The sequence below is a fragment of the Sminthopsis crassicaudata genome, chromosome 2, assembly GCF_048593235.1.
Source record: "Sminthopsis crassicaudata isolate SCR6 chromosome 2, ASM4859323v1, whole genome shotgun sequence".
Classification (NCBI taxonomy): domain Eukaryota; kingdom Metazoa; phylum Chordata; class Mammalia; order Dasyuromorphia; family Dasyuridae; genus Sminthopsis; species Sminthopsis crassicaudata.
This window is the reverse complement of record NC_133618.1, coordinates 288,171,883-288,189,690: the sequence shown is the minus strand read 5'-3', so window position 1 is coordinate 288,189,690 and position 17,808 is coordinate 288,171,883. Positions and strand designations below refer to the sequence as shown.

At 33.3% G+C, this 17,808-nt stretch overlaps 1 protein-coding gene across 1 annotated transcript in view; it reads left to right on the top strand.

Annotated features, from left to right (window-relative positions):
* LOC141553467 (cation channel sperm-associated auxiliary subunit beta-like) overlaps nt 1–17,808 on the top strand; it is a 218,308-nt gene that overhangs the window by 118,952 nt on the left and 81,548 nt on the right. The window contains exon 15 of the mRNA XM_074285114.1: nt 12,813–13,000. Coding sequence (XP_074141215.1) covers nt 12,813–13,000 — 188 coding nt within the window. The remainder of the gene's footprint in view (nt 1–12,812; nt 13,001–17,808) is intronic.

The window sequence follows — 17,808 nt, the reverse complement described above, 5'->3', positions numbered from 1 at the left end:
AAACAAGATTAAATGGCTTGTCCAGCGTCATACAACTAGTAAACTTCTGAAGATTTCTTCCTGCTTGCAGGCCCACTGTTCTTCCTAGTTTCTTTTTTTTTTGTTTGTTTTAGAAGAGAGTGAAGTTTTACCACTTACTCTTTCATTTTTATTGGAAGCCTCTAAGTTATTATATAAGATTTGTTATTCATATAATATTATATTTGGCTTTCAACTTTGCAAGTGGAGACCTTGATCCTGATAATTGTGACTTCTATGTACAAGGCAATACTCTAGTCACTAAAGATATAGAGACAAAAATTTAAAAAAGAAATAATCCTTTATTTAAAGGAACATACTTTAAGTTGTTTTAAAGGCACACACATTCAAAATCAGAGCAAGAAATGTGTCTGGAATACAAGGAAACCGATAGGAACTAAGAACACAAACTATTCTAGACAACAGATAGAATCAGGAACTCAGGGAAAAAAGAAGTTCTGAGCTGTGCATTTAGGAAACATGCAACTAGAAATAAGATGACATTGAACCAAAGGTGATATAAGTTCCCTATCAATTTTCTGCTAAGACCAGGAACTAGTCTCAAGAGTGTAGAAGGCTTTGAATCTTCAGGTGCTGATAGTGAAATGGATTCATCTATTTGGAAAAGAGTATATTGTTTAGAGGTACTTCAAAGAATAATCAGGAGAAGTACCTCTTTTATTATAAACTTGGGCATGTTTAAAGAACATTTCCCAATCAAACGAAATAGTCTTGGCTTACATTCTGTGGCTCAATGACAAGAATCTTTCTTAGCTACACATTCAGACCAAAAGCTTTGCTATATAAAAACACTTTTACATGCAGTTTCTATTTACTTCACAGATGGCTGAGAGACACAAAACTAATTCTTAGGAAAACTACAAACTTTGCAGTAACTTCAGTGACTCCAGGCTTCTTCATTTCAGTGTGTAACCTGTCTAAATTAATGATGACTTAATTTCTCCTCCCTCACTATTCCTTCCTTCCTCACAAAACTAGACAAATTCTTGTCAGTTAAATTGTTCATTGACTAATTGAATTTGGATATGGATGAGTTTTAGTAAATGTTTTTCATTTTTATTTAAAAATTTTTTTGCTTTATAAAATATTTTTACATTAAAATATTTAGAACAATGCAAAATAAGAAAAAAAAAAACAAATAAAAAGGACAGAAAAGGAAAATAAAAACGAAATAAAATATTGTCATGTGCCCAGCAAAGCTACATGGAGGATTTAAAATATGTAAAATAAATTTCCATTTCAAGAAAACATATATAATAATAGAGGATATTATATATTCATGACTGTCCATCTTTTCTCTGCTTCCTTGTAGGTCTGCTGCTTTTTACTTTGTTCTTTTTTCCCCTTTTCATACCCCCTCACATATCTCAAGCAGTGTACAATTAAGCATGGGTATATATACACACGTATACACACACATATACACACATACAGATATATACATACATATTCATGAATTTTTTGGTCCTAAGTTTAGTTCTTTAGATTATTGATATAGATTATTCTAGAACCTGTGGTCTTTTATGGTAGCTGCTGATAAATCCTGTCAAATTCTAATTGTGGATCCAGCATATCTGAATTAGCTTTTTGTTGGTTGTTGTAGTTGTTTGTTTTTTATAGAATTTTCTCATCTAGGGGTTTCAAAATTTGGCAATATTATTTCTATTTGTTTTTCATGTGGGATCAATTTGAGATGGTGATTAGTGGATTTTTTTTCTATCTCAAATTTCTCTTTGTGTTTTATATCAAACTCAGCACAAATTTTTTTGATTATTTTGTTATTGTGTTAAGATTCTTTTTTTGGTCACAGCTTTCAGAGAACCACTTATTTTTATGTTTTCTCTACTTGATCTGTTCTCCAGCTATGTTGTTTTTCTTATAAGATGTTTCACATTGTTCTTTTTTTCATTCTTTATATATTGTTTTGTAATTTCTTAGTCTTTTATAGCTTCACTGGCTTCCCCCTCCTAGTTCTAATTTTTGAAGAATTATTTTTTATTTAAGATTCTGTATTTCCTTTTTTAGTTGGTTAACTTTCCCCCCCATAATCTTTTTTTTTTTAAATATCTCTTGTTTGATTTTTGAAGTCTCTTTTGATTCTATCAATTCTTTCTGGGCAGGTACCTCATTACTCTTGGGGGTACAAGATGCTTTTTTTTTAAATTTTAAATTTTTTTATTTATTTACTTTTTTAAACTTTACTGTTTTCCTCTGAAGATGAGCCATTGTTTTCACTATTCCCATAGTAAGTTTCTATGTTAGGGGTGTCATATTCTTTACCAGTTATTTTTTTTTAAATGAGAAATATTAGTATAAGTACCTCTAATCCTGGGTTAGGGAGATAGTGCCTCCAGGTTCATTTCAGTTCTCTCCTCTTGATGAGGTAATAGGGAACCTCAAAATGATGAGGTAACTTGAACCAAATCATGAGGTAAATACCTAATAATGAGGTATATACCACAATAGGATTAAGTGAGGTCTAGTGGCAGGATTCGGGGTACAGGAAGTCACATGGAGCTCCCCTGCAACCCCCTTAGGATTCGGCGCAAGGATACAAAGTTAAATCAGGTCTAGTGGCGGCGAGAGTCCCCTGTAAATGAATTTACAGGCCGAAAACCTAGATGGGTAAAAGATGTTTATTGCCAGGTTTGGAAGCAAGGTTAAGGTCTGGTTAATAAAAGGCATTAGATAGAGGAAGATAAATGCCGAAAGCGGCGGGGACAGAGAATCTCTGATGCAAGCATCTTGGCTGGCATCTTCCAAATCTCTGAACCCAAGATGATTCTAGCTTTGCTCTTTTTATCTGCTTGAAGAAGTAATGGGCGGAGCTCAGGTTAATTCCTTGAAGGCCAGATTTTTGGCTGGCTTTATCCAAGCCAGCTCAGATCCAGTGGGGGGGCTGGGTACAGCCCAAACTAGTTCTGACCAGATCTTGTATCAAAGGGGGCTGAAAACCCAAACCAATTGGGGGCTGGGTACAGCCCAAACTGGATCAGATACAGATCTTTTCCCTTAGGAATATCTTGTCCCAAAGGTAGATCAGACAAGGAATCTTAAAGGGGCTACTCCCGCCACACTCTGACTGGACCTGAAACCGAAAGTTCCACCCTCCTTCAAAAGCCAATAGATCTATCAGAAGCCTTACTGCTTCTGCAGGTTCCTTTTCGTCCAGGGCCTTGTCTCTGCAGCACAGCTGAGTCTGGAGTTCCTAAAAGAAGAGATTCCCTTAGTCTTTCCAGATTCAGATCCCTGACTCCCTATGCTTTCTGGAAGGTGGTATGAGCTGAGACTATCTTCAAACCTAACTAGTTCCAAGACTCTCTGCTTACTGTTCTTGCAGAGCTGGCCTGGAGAAGTTAAACTTCAGTCCTGGAGCTGGGGTCTTTTTTTCGGCCTTTTTGGGTTGTCCCAGGAGGACACTTGTGCTCTTTAAGTCTTACTTGTTTTCCACTAGTCTATGTTCTCCCTGAGGGGCAATTTTGTTTTGTCTGTGGGGGAAATTTGGAGAGTTTGTAATTTCCTGACTTTGCCATCTTCCCAGAATCCTCTCAGGAAATGTTTTTCAAGTAGACATTTTATTTTAGGTCTTTGGTGTTGAATCATGGGCTTTCATATCCATTAAAGGAATTACGTACCTTAGTCAGCAACTAATCTCTCTTTCCAAAAAAGTCTCATAATTGTAGCTAGTAGTTATGTAGTGCTTTAAAATTTGCAAAATATTTTACAGTTAAGTCATTTAATCTTTACAATAACCTTTCAAGGTAGATATGATTATTGCCCCTATTTTATAGATGAGAAAACTGAGGTATAGAGAGATTAAGTGGCTTTTCCAGTTAGAGTTCTTAAGGAAGGATTTGATCTTAGGACTTTTTCAAATTTTGCCCCATCATCTGTCTTAAATAGCACTTTGTGCTTCCATTTCTTATATTATTCTATTTTGTATTATAATTACATTCCTGTCTTATCTCTCTAACTATATTATAAATTCCTTCAAGTCAAGACCAAGACCATGGTTCAATCATCTTTACTCTGGACCCTAAAAATAGTACCTTGTTCACAGAAAAAAACTCAATAAATATAGTCATTGGACAAAGCAGTGGAGTCAAGACTGGGGTAAAAGTGTGAAAGTGAGCCTGATTTAGTCCAAACACACTTATGTCCAAATATTTGAAGGAGTGATAAATTGTAAAAGTCAAGTTTAGGAGCTTCTGCAGGTGGAAGGATGGGTACAAAATGATTTCTTTTTTGTTCCAGAGTTTATAGTCCTTCCTGTGCTGGCTTAACTCCTGGTTTTCTGACCCTCTCTTCTTCCCTTTATGCACTCTTAATAGTTACCTACCTCCAATTTTATTTTCCCCCATCTCCTATATTTTCCATTGTTTTGGATGAGGATGGTCAAATTTTATAGATATTTTTATGCTTATGAATATATGTGTATAACTTTATACATAGTATATGTATATATAAATATCCATATATATTTTTGATATTTTTCCAATAGTATTTTTAAAATTTTATTTTTCTCAATTACATGTAAGCAAAATGTTTTAATATTTGTTTTAAAATATTGAATTCCAAATTTTTTCTCTCCTGTCCTCTTCTCACTCCTCTCTGTGGAGACAAGCAATTTTATATAGATTATACATATATAGTCATGAAAAAATATGCATGTAGACTTGTTGCAAAAGAAAACACAGACCAAAAACCAAAAATAAAATAAGTTTAAAAGTATGCTTCAGTCTGTATATAGACTCTTTCAGGTCTTTCTCTGGAGGTAGATAGCATTTTTCATCACAAGTCTTTGATATAGTCTTGCATGTTTGTAGCACTGAAGATAGCTTAAGTTATTCACAATTGGGCTTTACACAATATTATACAGTGTTTTCCTGGTTCTGTTCATTTTGCTTTGCATCAGTTTGCATGTAAGTCTTCCCAGATTTTTCTGAAAGTATTCTGCTCAGAATTTCTTATAGCACAATAGTATTCCATCACAATAATATACCATAACTTGTTCAATCATTTCCAATTTTCAGTTCTTTGTCATAAAAAAGCTACTTTATATAATTTTATATACATAGGTCCTTTTAATTTTTCTTTGATCTTTTTGGGATATAGATCTTTGCTGGGGCAAAGAAAAGGAACATTTTTTATGGTACTTGGGATATAATACTACTCTTCAGAATAGTTGGATCAGTTTACAACTCCACCAACAGTACATTATTGCCCCTATTTTTCTTTTATCCCCGCCAACACTTACCATTTTCTTTTTTCTGTCATATTAGCCAATCTTATAGGTGTGAGGTGACATCTCAGAAATGTTTTAATTTGCACTTTTCTAATCAATAATAATAATTGGGAGTACTTATGCTAGGAAATATACTTTAAATAGAAAAAATTAGCTAATCAAAACAACCTGAAAAGAACAGGAATTTGGAGGAAGCAAAAGATGGGGAAGAGTATTACATTGGATTGGAAATGCTGAAAATAGATACAAAAAGACTCCAGCAATGAAAATTTTTAAATGTTTTATGCATGATGGTGCTATTAATTAGAATATCTTCTAATTTCATATACAACAAACAAAATTCCCATCCGAATTTATACCAATAATATTTGACAACTGTGTAGTCATGGTTATGTATGGTGGAGAGCCATATGCCCTTAGACTGAAAGGACATGAAGATTATTTCAGATTAATTAATATTAATTAATTAATTATAATACCTTAGTCATTCACAGAACAGATGTGTTTCTTGTCTGTCTTTTAGTGGTATCCACATCCTCATTTGAAAATGTGAAAAAAAAGTGAGTACCAGAGGTTACTCACAACTGTCCAAATACTCCATTTTTTTCTTTGTTAGGACCTAAATTGATCTCAGAGATGACTTCTAATATTGAGAGACTTAGCAGTAACAAAACAGAAACTTTTGAAAAGTTGGCTTCAGACCCAAAGGCCATCAGATTCATAGAATGTTCTGTGCAAGATGTGTTGAGAAATAATATTAACAGTAAGGTACTGGAAGACAAAAGTCTATGAAATGATTCTGATCATCTTTCAAAAGAGTTTTTGAAACAAAGAGCCAATTTCATAAAGAAGTTTGGTGGCAGAGAAAGATGATAGCAAAGAGACTACTCATTGCAATCCCCTCTGCATGCTTTGCATATGAGAAACTCCAGAGTCAGAGGTTGAGGCTCCAATAAAATAATAGTGGGAGAAAGTCTTAGTGAAGATTCTGGTATTAATAGGGAAGCAAACTTCTTGAAACATACATTTGACAAAGTCATGCTGGCTGCCCTAGGAGCCTTTGGAACTGAAGACAAGACACAAGTGTATGCTGCTATGAGTATCCCTTGAGGCATTCCTCTGCAAAGGTGTTGCCTGCATCATACTAAAAGCAATGCATCACACTAAAAGCAATGTTTCTAAAGAGAAATTAAAATTCATTTTTTATAAATAATGACAATTGCTCTGCATCCTTCCTAGTGTAAGACATGGATTATTGGGGATCCATTTTTCTTCCAACTCAAATTTTAAAAGCTAGTTAATTTTGAGTAATAATGTATTGTTAGAAACTGATCAGTACTAGTTTTTTTTTAAATTTTTGTTTACTGTTTTTAGTTTTGTTTTTGTTTTTTGATAGTGGGGTGGTTTAAAAAACAAGACATGCTTGTGACGACTTTATAACAGACTAATTCTAGGCTAAAAATGATTGAAGCTTCTCTCTGGTGCCAACCTAGCAAGTAATAAGAGACATCTTAAATTTTGTTATTGTTGCCTGGTTGTGTGGTATTGTTGTGTTGTGATTTGAGTTTTACAAATTTATTAATCAGTGTATAAGGTATGTGTATGTGTTTTGTGGTGGTGTTTTGGAGGGGAGGGAAGAACTTGAATTTTTCTTCCAGATCTGATTCAGGCAACAGATATTACTCTACTGATGCTCTTTAAGGAAGAATTTGAGGGAGGATTCCGGGAAGATGATAGAGTAAGTTGGTAAATTTCAAGCTCTCCCAATTTCCCCTACAAATAGAACAAATTTATACCTCAGGATAAACATAGATTGGTTAAAAAATAAAAAAAAAATCAAGGTTTGGGGCAGAACAGTGGTCTTCCTGATATAACTCAGGAAGATCTGAAAACAGACCCCAGTCTAGGCCAGGATTAATCTGCCTGGAGTGCAGACACCTCTGAGCTAGCTTTGAAGGGACACCAAGTAGGAGCCTCTCAGGCTGAGTGGGTGTGGCTGGATTCTCAGCAAGGGCCACTGAGACTTACTGCTGGACTGTTTTTTCAGTCGGTGTTTGAGTCTGGGAAGACAGAGTGAAACTTGGGATTAGTAATGCCAGGACCAGCTATGCTGCGTAGACATAGTCCTGGGAGAGGAGCCAGCAATAGTCCTGGGAGAGGAGCCAGCACCTGGTGAACCTGCAGAAGCAGTCGGGCAGGGGTACCTCTGGCTGTGGATACTTGTGTGGAGCCCTTGGTTTAGGGCTCCTGGTCAGAGGGGAAAACTGAAGAGAAGCTTGAGGTCACAACTCCCACCGCACAGTTAGAGGTGTTTACAGTAATACCTCTAATTAAAAAGAATAAACTGGCAAAGAAGAAGGAATCCCACATTGAAACATATTTCAGGAACAAAGAAGACAGGGGTTCATCTTTAGAGGAAGACACATAAGTTTAAAAAAAAATAATCTACCCCAAAGTGTAATGGGAAATGGCTCCGTGCCCAGAGAGAATTTATAGAACTCAAAAAAGAAATAAAAAATCAGACACATTGAGGAAAAACTAAAGAAAAAATAAAAATCATTCAAGAAAAACAAGACTATGAAAAGTTAACAAATTAGAAAAGGAGATACAGAGTCTCAAAAATGAAAATAACTCTTTGAAAATTAGAATTTGGATAAGGGTAAGCCAGTGAAGCTATACGAGACCAAGAAATAACAAAACATTATAAAAATAGAACAGATTTCTTATGTTCTATTTTCTTATCTATTTTCTTAAGAAAAACAAAACATCTGGAGAACAGATTAAAAAAAATAAAATGATTGAACTGTCAGAAAGTCATGACAAAAAGAGACACAATACAGGAAATAATGCTAGAAAATTGTGATTGAACATGAGGACAAAGTAGAAACAGAAAATAAATCCACTGTGGAAAACACAAAGGAATATTATTGACAAATTTTTAAACTCATAGATCCAAGAGGAAATTTTGCAAGAAACAAGAAAAAAACAAAAAACAAAAGTATGCTGGAGCTATGATTAGAATTGTACAAGACTTATCCACAAATACAATAAAAGTTCACAGATCCTGGAATCATATCTACAGACAAGAAAAGAATTAGACTTGAGGCCAACAATATCATATCCAGCAAAATTATAATTTTGAATGAGGAAAAAATAGATATTCAATGAATTTGTAGATTTTCAGGACTTTGTATCAGCCAAACCCAAAATTAACAGAAAAATTAACATATAAGCCAATATCAACAATTTTAAGGAATGAAACATGGAAAACTGTTTAAACATAATTTATTTTAACATGGGAAATGTATACTTTGTTTAAAATTTACATCAACTATAGGGAAGCTCAAAAGATTGCTTTGTTTAAAATTTACATCAACTATAGGGAAGCTCAAAAGATTGGCAGAATAAAGGTTAAAATAGTGATCATGTTATGCAAATGAGGTACAAAGAGAGACTAGACACAGAGGCAGTAGAGGTGGGGAGGAGAGCTTATAGTTCTGAAAACCTCTTCATATCAGGAATGGGTTCAATAGGGAACACTACATATATACCATGAAGGGTATAGCACTGTACAAAATCTATAAAGAAATAAGAGATGAGGGGATGGATGGATGTGGAAGTGAAGCGTGAGGGAAGAAGACAAGGGAGAGATCCTGGGGTGGGGAAAGATTAAATAATAGTAAGCCATGTTATGGAACAGGATTTAATGAGTCAGCAAGGATAGGAAAGTGTGTGTGTGTGTGTGTGTGTGTGTGTGTGTGTGTGTGTGTGTGTGTGTGTGTGTATCTGGGGTATTAGTATATGTGAGTATGTATATGTATGTATATATCTAAATAAATATATTTGTAGCTTACTTGAGGATGGAGCGAATGAAAGAGATACATGTGCATCTCCCTTTCATATATATATATATATATATATATATATATATATATATATATATATATATATATATATGTATATATACACATACACACACTTCTACCTCTGTATAAGTATATCCTTTCTTAACTGTAGCTTGGTTGGTGGTGGTGGTAGAAATGAAAGGGGGAAAAAGAAAGCAAAAGAAGATGCACAGCAGAAAACAAAAGAACAATATATAAGGAAGTAAAAAGATGGACATATAAATATTATATATATGTATACATATACATATATATATATATATATATATATAAAACATATATAGATATACTTTCTTAAATAGGTATTGTTATATATTTTGAATCCTCCCTGATGTTATGTTGGACACATGACAATGTTCTCTCATTTTGTTTCATTTTGTTTTGTATTGCTTTTCTGTTTTTCAAATAAAATAAAAGAATAAATATAGGGAATGCTCCCCCTCAGTAACTTATACTCCTTTTTTCAAGTTGCCTTTTTGTTCCCCACTCTGAAAGTCCCATGTTGAATGAAACCATCTCAAGTAGGATGAGGCATGTGTTGCTCCTTCTCCCTTCTCCCTTGGAGGTTCCTGTCATGAGTTGCACTATATTATTTACTGCAACATTGTGATTTGCCTGTTGGTATTTCTGAAGTTAATGTTCAAACATTATTCACCAATAAATGAAAAAAAAAGCAGTACTTTTGGAAGCATACCAGATTGGTTTAGATTAGAATTTTTTAAAAAATCATTTTGTTTTCCAGCCAAGATGTTTTACTTATTGTGATTCATGAAATACAACTGGTAAACCTGGGGTTCTGAGAAGTAAGCCTAACTAGCAAGGTGCTGACTCTGTTCTTAATGGAGATTTTATCAAAAAACTATAACTTTGAGGTTTCCAATTTTTAAAAGAACTAATTTCTAATTTTTATAGCATCTGTTCATCTTCCCCAAATCCTTATTCTTATGGAATCATTATTATTGAACCAATGCTTTTCTTGTATTCCAGTTTTTTGTTTTCTTTTCACATATATGAAAAATATACCCCCACAAATCCTCCTGAAAATTATCTTCTCTCTTCTTCATTGCCTCTCACTTCTCAGCTTATTTAAAGACGTGATAGCTTGACTCTTGAGTATTTTTAACATTGAATAAAAGAGGCAAAATTTTAAAAAACATAATTATTTCATATAGATTATAGTCTTCTGAAAACTACATGTTCATATCCTTTGACCATTTATCAATTGGACAATGATTCATATTCTCATAAATATGACTCATTTCATGTACATGTACATTTCTTTTTTTAAATTAATTTTATAATTATAATTTTTTGACATTATATATGCATGAGTAATTTTTTAAATAACATTATCCCTTGTATTCATTTTTCCAGATTTTCCCCTCCCTCCTTCTACTCCCTCCCCTAGATGACAGGCAATTGTGTTACAGTATAACCTAGATATAATATATGAGTGTAAATCCAATTTTCTTGTTGCACGTTAAGTATTGGATTCCGAAGGTATAAGTAACCTGGGTAGATAGACAGTAGTGCTAATATTTTACATTCAATTCCCAGTGTTCCTTCTCTGAGTGTAGTTGTTTCTGTCCATCATTGATCAGCTGGAAGTGAGTTGGATCTTCTTTATGTTGAAGATATCCACTTCCATCAGAATACATCTTCATACCGTAATTGTTGTTGAAGTGTACAGCGATCTCCTGGTTCTATTCATTTCACTCAGCATCAGTTGATGTAAGTCTCTCCAAGCCTCTCTGTATTCATGCTTCTGGTCATTTCTTACAGAGCAATAATATCCCATAACATTCATATACCATAATTTACCCAACCATTCTCCAACTTATGGACATCCATTCATCTTCTAGTTTCTAGCTACTACAAAAAGAGCTACTACAAACATTTTGGCACATACAGGTCCCTTTCCCCTCTTTAGTATTTCTTTGGGATATAAGCCCAATAGCAGCAATGCTGGATCAAAGGATATGCACAGTTTGATAACTTTTTGGGCATAATTCCAGATTGCTCTCCAGAATGGCTGGATTCTTTCACAACTCCACCAACAATGTATTAGTGTCCCAGTTTTCCCACATCCCCCCCCAACATTCATCATTATTTGTTCCTGTCATCTTAGCCAATCTGACAGGTGTGTAGTGGTATCTCAGAGTTGTCTTAATTTGCATTTCTCTGATCAATAGTGATTTGGAACACTCTTTCATATGAGTGGATATAGTTTCAATTTCATCATCTGAGAATTGTCTGTTCACATCCTTTGACCATTTATTAATTGGAGAATGGTTTGATTTCTTATAAATTAGGATCAATTCTCTGTATATTTTGGAAATGAGACCTTTATCAGAATCTTTAATTTTAAAAATATTTTCCCAATTTGTTACTTCCCTTCTAATCTTGTTTGCATTAGTATTGTTTGTACAGAAACTTTTTAGTTTGATGATGTACATATACAATTCATATATATGAGAAGAGCTTTACCAGAGAAACTTAAAACATTTCCCTAGTTTCCTACTTTCCTTCTAATGTTGGCTTCATTGGATTTATTTTTACAGAACCTTTTTAATTTGATGTGATCAAAATGATCCATTTCACATAATGCTCTCTTAAGGGCTAGCTGGGTTTTGGATTCCATGTTAGGAAAAGTTCCTTTCTACTGGGTTTAACTCCCATTGAGCCCTCATGCCACAAACAAAGGGACACCAGACAACTAAAGGGCTGGCATTCTTTCATGGAGCTAAAAAAAAAAACATAATTGAACAGAACTAAATTTAGAGTAGGGTAGAGGTCAACTATTCCTCTTATTGGTTTGCTTCTTTCAGCACTCCAACTCATGGAGTGAGCATTCCATGTTTTTAAAAAGTCATGGTTAAACATGTTTTTGCTTGTTCACTTTCACCTCTCATGTTCTCAAATTAATTACAGATGTGGTGGACTCCTACTGCCATTAAATATATAGTAGTGTTATGGGACACAACACACCACTTTTCCCTTCTTTTGATTCTCCTTGAGAGTCCCATACTTTTGTGTATCTTTACACATTTTTCTCATAGTAAAACCTGCTATTTTTGTTCTGTTCTTAAACTGGGAAGAATTACAAATACAAATTGTATTTTTTTCATGGTCCATCAATTCTTTGCTAAGTTTGTCACACTTATTAAAAATTCATAAGAGCATTTCCTTTCCAAGCTTAGAGAAAAGACTTGCACATTCTTGCCCTTTTATATTATGCCAGTGATAACTTATAACATAATTTGGCAGCAGGCAAAATGGATTTACCCCACTGCACTGCTCCTAATATGCTTCCCATGAAGAAATATGAAAGAAATGAGTATTTGGATGTCTTCAGTTTCTTCATAAAATAAAATTGATTGTTTATTGTGATAGATTTTCAGAGAACAATAGAAAGGAAGAACCATGTCAATAAATCTTTGCGTTAATTTAAAACTTGAGTGGTTTTATTTGATAACAGTTTTTTTTTTTATGACTTTAGAATGAAGTATATAATTACATATTTTTCATAATCATCTAATACAAATTTCCTAAATATTTGCTTCTACTAACACAAAACCTAAATTATTGGGATTTTTCTTTTTCTTTCTTTTTTTTTTACATAGCTCTTATGGAAATGCTGATATAATGAAGATTATGTATCATGAGGACCTTGTAGGCTTTCCAAGCTCAGCATTTGTAGCTTTATTAGATCCTTTTACAGCTGAATTTCCTTCAATGAATTCCAGTTTAAAGGGTGCCATTACCATTCAAAGACATAAAAACGCCCTCTTTAAAATTAATCTTATACCTGGTAAGTTTGCAAGTAAGTAGTAACTGATGACTACAAAACAGTTGGAAATTTTCCTGTGAGAAAGATGTAAATGTTTCTTGAGAAATATATCCAAAAAGAGTCTGGGACCAACTGGTTGTTTGTTTACTGAGTTTATTAGATGCATCATAGGCTATTCTCTCATATTATTACTATTTGTAATATGATAGTATATATAATTTTTAGGGCAGGAATCAACCAGTTAATATTGATGCTTTAGTGACTTGATGAACTAATAAGTATAGTTTTTCCTGCTACTGGTAGAAATCATAACCAATCCTTGCTTTCCCATCCTTTAAAAAATTATTCACGCATTTCCATAAATCTTCTATGGAAGCTCTACTCAATGTGCTGAGGGTTTTTTCTGTGTCAAGTTTTTAAAAAATCTTTTTTTGTGGTGTGGACATCTTTGGTAGTTTGGTAAAGCCTATGGACCTCAAAATAAGGCTTTTCAATGTATAAGATAAAAATGATAGGGTTTCAAAGGAAACAAATTGAAATATAGTTTTCAACTATTTTTTTTAAAAGTTCACAAATTCAAGGTTAAGAACTACTTTTTTTTCTTTTTTATTAGGGATTTAACTAATGTACAAAGTAAACATTTTATAAATGAATATTATGAAAGGAGGTTCACAGGGTTAACCCTAATATCCAGTGTAGTATTCCTTCTGGACTACTCCCTCAACATGATACTTGAACTTAGGGGCTACATCTCCATAGTATAGGTACAAACTTTTAGTATTAGGAGTATAACATTATAATCTCATTAAGCTGCCTCATCCATCTTCACCTCTCATACACTTTTTCTTTATTAAAAAAAAATTAACATATGCACCAGTAATTTTTCAACATTGAACCTTGCAAAATCTTATGTTCAAACTTTTCCCCTCCTTTTCCCCCACCTCTTCCCCTAGATGGCAGGTAGTCCAATACATGTTAAATATGTTAAAGTACCATATACTTTCTAATAACAGGAGTTGCATTGAGTTCTTAGCAATGACTTTTACTTATAGGTAATAGAAAGAACAGTATTTAGACATCATTCCTACCAAAAACTTCAGGTGTCTTCACTCATAGATAAATCATCAATAGTGCATTCAAAATAAAATATGCTAGTAATGAATTACACTTACAGTATATAAATATGACAAAGACAACTTACAAAGACAACTTACAACTCTTGGTACTAAAAAGACTAGAAGTTCCTTCTCTTTTAAAATTTTTTTCAATTGTAAGTTTATTTTTAATACTGCTTTATGAATCATATTGGGAGAGAAAAATCATAGCAAAATGGAAAAACGTCAGGAGAGATTAAAAAAAAAACAAAAAAAAAATGATATGAACATAGCCTGTGTTGATTTATATTCAGTCTCTGAAGTTCTTTTTCTGAATGCAGGTGGCATTTCCTATCCAAAATCTAATTAGATTGCTTTGGATTACTGAACCACTGAAAAGAACCAAGCCTTTTATAGGCTTTTATACACATGTTATTGTGTACAATGTATTCCTGGTTCTGCTTGTTTCATTCATGTAAACCTTTCCTAGCATTTATATAATCAGCTTGTTCATCATTTTTTATAGACAATAATATTCCATTATTTTCATGTACCACAAATTGTTCAGCCCTTCCCCAATTGATGGGCATCTATTCTTTTTCCAATTCTTTACTACCACAAAAATTGCTGCTATAAACATTTTTACACATGTAGATCTTTTTCCCTCCCTTATTATTTCCTTGGGATACAGACCCAGTAATGGCATGGCTGGGTCAAAGGGTATGCACGATTTGATAATTCTTTGAGCATAGTTTCAGATAGCTCTTCAGAATGGTTGGATCAGTTCACAACTCTACCAACAATGCATACTGACAATGAACATCTTTGTTTCACCCCTGATCTTATTGGAATGCATCCAACTTCTCTCCATTATAAATAATTCTATAAGTTTTATATAGAAGCTATTTATTATTTTAAGGAAAGATCCTTTTATCCCTATGCTCTCTAGTATTTTGAAATAGAAATGGGTGCTGAATTTTGTCAAAAGCTTTATTTGCATCTATTGAGATTATTATGATTTCTGTTGGTTTTGTTATTGATATGATCTATTGTCCCACATTACCTTCAACATTTATCATTATCTTTTCATGTCATCTTAGACAATTGAGAGGTGTGAGGTAGTATCTCAGAGTTGTTTCAATTTGCATTTCTCTAATCAATAGTGATTTAAATAATTGTTGCATGTAATTATAAATGACTTTAATTTCATCATCTGAAAATTGTTCATATCTTTTAACTATTTATCAATTGGGGAATGACTGAACAATTTGTGGTACATGAAAATAAATGGAATTTCTCTTTATATCTCTTGCTGATAGGTTTTGTCAATAATATTTAGAAATGCTGATGATTTGTGTGGATTTATTTTATATCCTGAAAATTTGCTAAAGCTGTGAATTGTTTCCAGTAGATTTTTTGATGACTTTCTATGATTCTCTAAGTATATCATCATATCATTTGCAAAAGAGTAAATTTTATTTCCTCACTGCCTATTCTAATTCCTTTAATTTAGTTTTCACTTCTTACTGCTAAAGCCAACATTTCTAATACAGTGTTGAATAATAGTGGTGATAATGGGCATTCTTGTTTCATCCCTAAGTATAATGTAATATGTCCATCTTCTCTCCATTACAAATAATATTTTCTGTAAGCTTTAGACAGATACTGCTAATTATTTTAAGGAAAACTTCCTTTATCCCTATGCTCTGTAGTTTTTTTTTTCTTTTTTTTTTTTAGTAGAAATGGGTGCTGTATCTTGTCAAAAGCTTTTTCTGCATCTATTGAGAGTATCATCTTTTCTGTTAGTTTTGTTATCGATATGGCTGATTAAGGTAATAATTTTCCTGATATTGAACTATCCCTGCATTTCTACTATAAATCCCTCTTGGTCATAGTGTATCATTCTGGAGATAAGTTGCTGTAATCTCTTTGCTAATATTTTATTTAAAATTTTTGCATCAATATTCATTAGGGAGATTGTTCTATAATATTCTTTCTTTGTTTTGGCCCTTCCTAGTTTAGGTATCACTGCCATCTTTGTGTCATAGAAGGAATTTGGCAGTACTCTTTCTTTTCCTATTTTTCCAAATAGTTTACATAGTATTGAAATAAATTGTTGTTGAAATGTTTGATAGAATTCACTTGTGAATCCATGTGTCCCTGGAGATATTTTCATAGGGAGTTTATTAATAATTTGTTCATTTTCTTTTTCTAAAATGGGACTATTTAAGTATTTTATTTCTTCTTCTATTAACCCAAACAATTTATATTTTTAAAAATATTCATCTATTTCAGTTACATTGTTAGACTAGCTACCATAGAGTTGGGCAAAATAGCTCCTAATTATTGCTTTAATTTCTTTTTTATTAGTGGTAAGTTTACCCCTTTCATTTTTGATGCTGGTAATGTTTTATTTTTTCTTTCCTTTTTCTGATCAAATTAATCCAAGGTTTATACAGTTTGTTAGTGGGTTTTTTTTTTTTTTAATAAAACTAACTCTATTTATTAACTCAATAGTTTTCTTAGTTTCTATTTTATTAATCTCTCCTTTGAGTTTCTGTAAAGGGCAGGATACTTAAGGCTCAAGTATGATTGATTTAAATAAGGTGTTAACTAAGTGGAATTGATAAGACAATGATTATCTAGTTTAGCATGGTAATTAATAGTTCTCTAGTTCAGTAGGATTGATTTAATCTTAGGACAAATAATGGTTCCCTAGTGATATAATGATTGGCTTATACTCAGTATACTGCATACAAACTGGGACAAACTCAGCCAGAGACAGAATCGAATACAGATTCTGAGAAGACAGAGGACTGGAGGCAGCAGCTCAAGCTCTCAGAGCCAAGGAGAGACATTTATGCCATCTCCTACTTTTGTGGTGGCTGGAGGCTGGAGCACAAACCCTTGTATTCAGAGAGACATTTATTTCATCTCCCACCACCATGAGGGACTAGAGCAGACTTGGAAAGGGCTCAGAGACAGACTTAGAGAAGACAGAAGGGTGGAGGATGGAGCACAAGCTCTCAAACTGAGACAGGCATCAAGACAGAGACAGTCGTGGTAGTCCTTCTGCCTCCCCCACAGAAACCAAGACACATTCTGGAGGACCTCAAGAAAGCTGGCCCGGGTTGCAGGCAAGGAAACTAAACCATGAAGGAGATAATTAAGAATTTGGACTTCATTCCTGGCTATTCTCATGGTGATCACTCTGCTGAAAAGAAGGCTGGTCAAGAGACTTCCAGAAAACCAACCAAATCACTACAAGTTTCAAAATTTCTAATTTGGTATTTAATTAGGATTTTTTAACTTGTTTTTTTCCCCTAGCCTTTTTAGTTGCATGCCTAATTCATTAACCTCCTCTTTCTGTGTTTTATTTATGTTGTTATTTAAAGATATAAAATTTCCCCTAAAAAATGGTTTGGCTGCATCCTATGGGTTTTGGTATATTATTGTCATTTTCTTGGATGAAATTATGGATTGTTTCTGTATTTTGTTGTTTGACCCACTCATTCTTTAGAATTAGATTACTTAATTTCTAATTGAGTTTTAGTCTATCTTTTCCTAGTCCTATATTTTTATTGCATTGTGGTCTGAAAAGGAATCATTTACAATTTCTGCCTTTTTGCATTTGATTGCAAGATTTTTATGGCCTAATTCATGGTCATTTTTTGTGTAGGTGCCATGTATTGCTGAGATAAATGTGTCTTCCTTTCTGTCACAATTCAGTTTTCT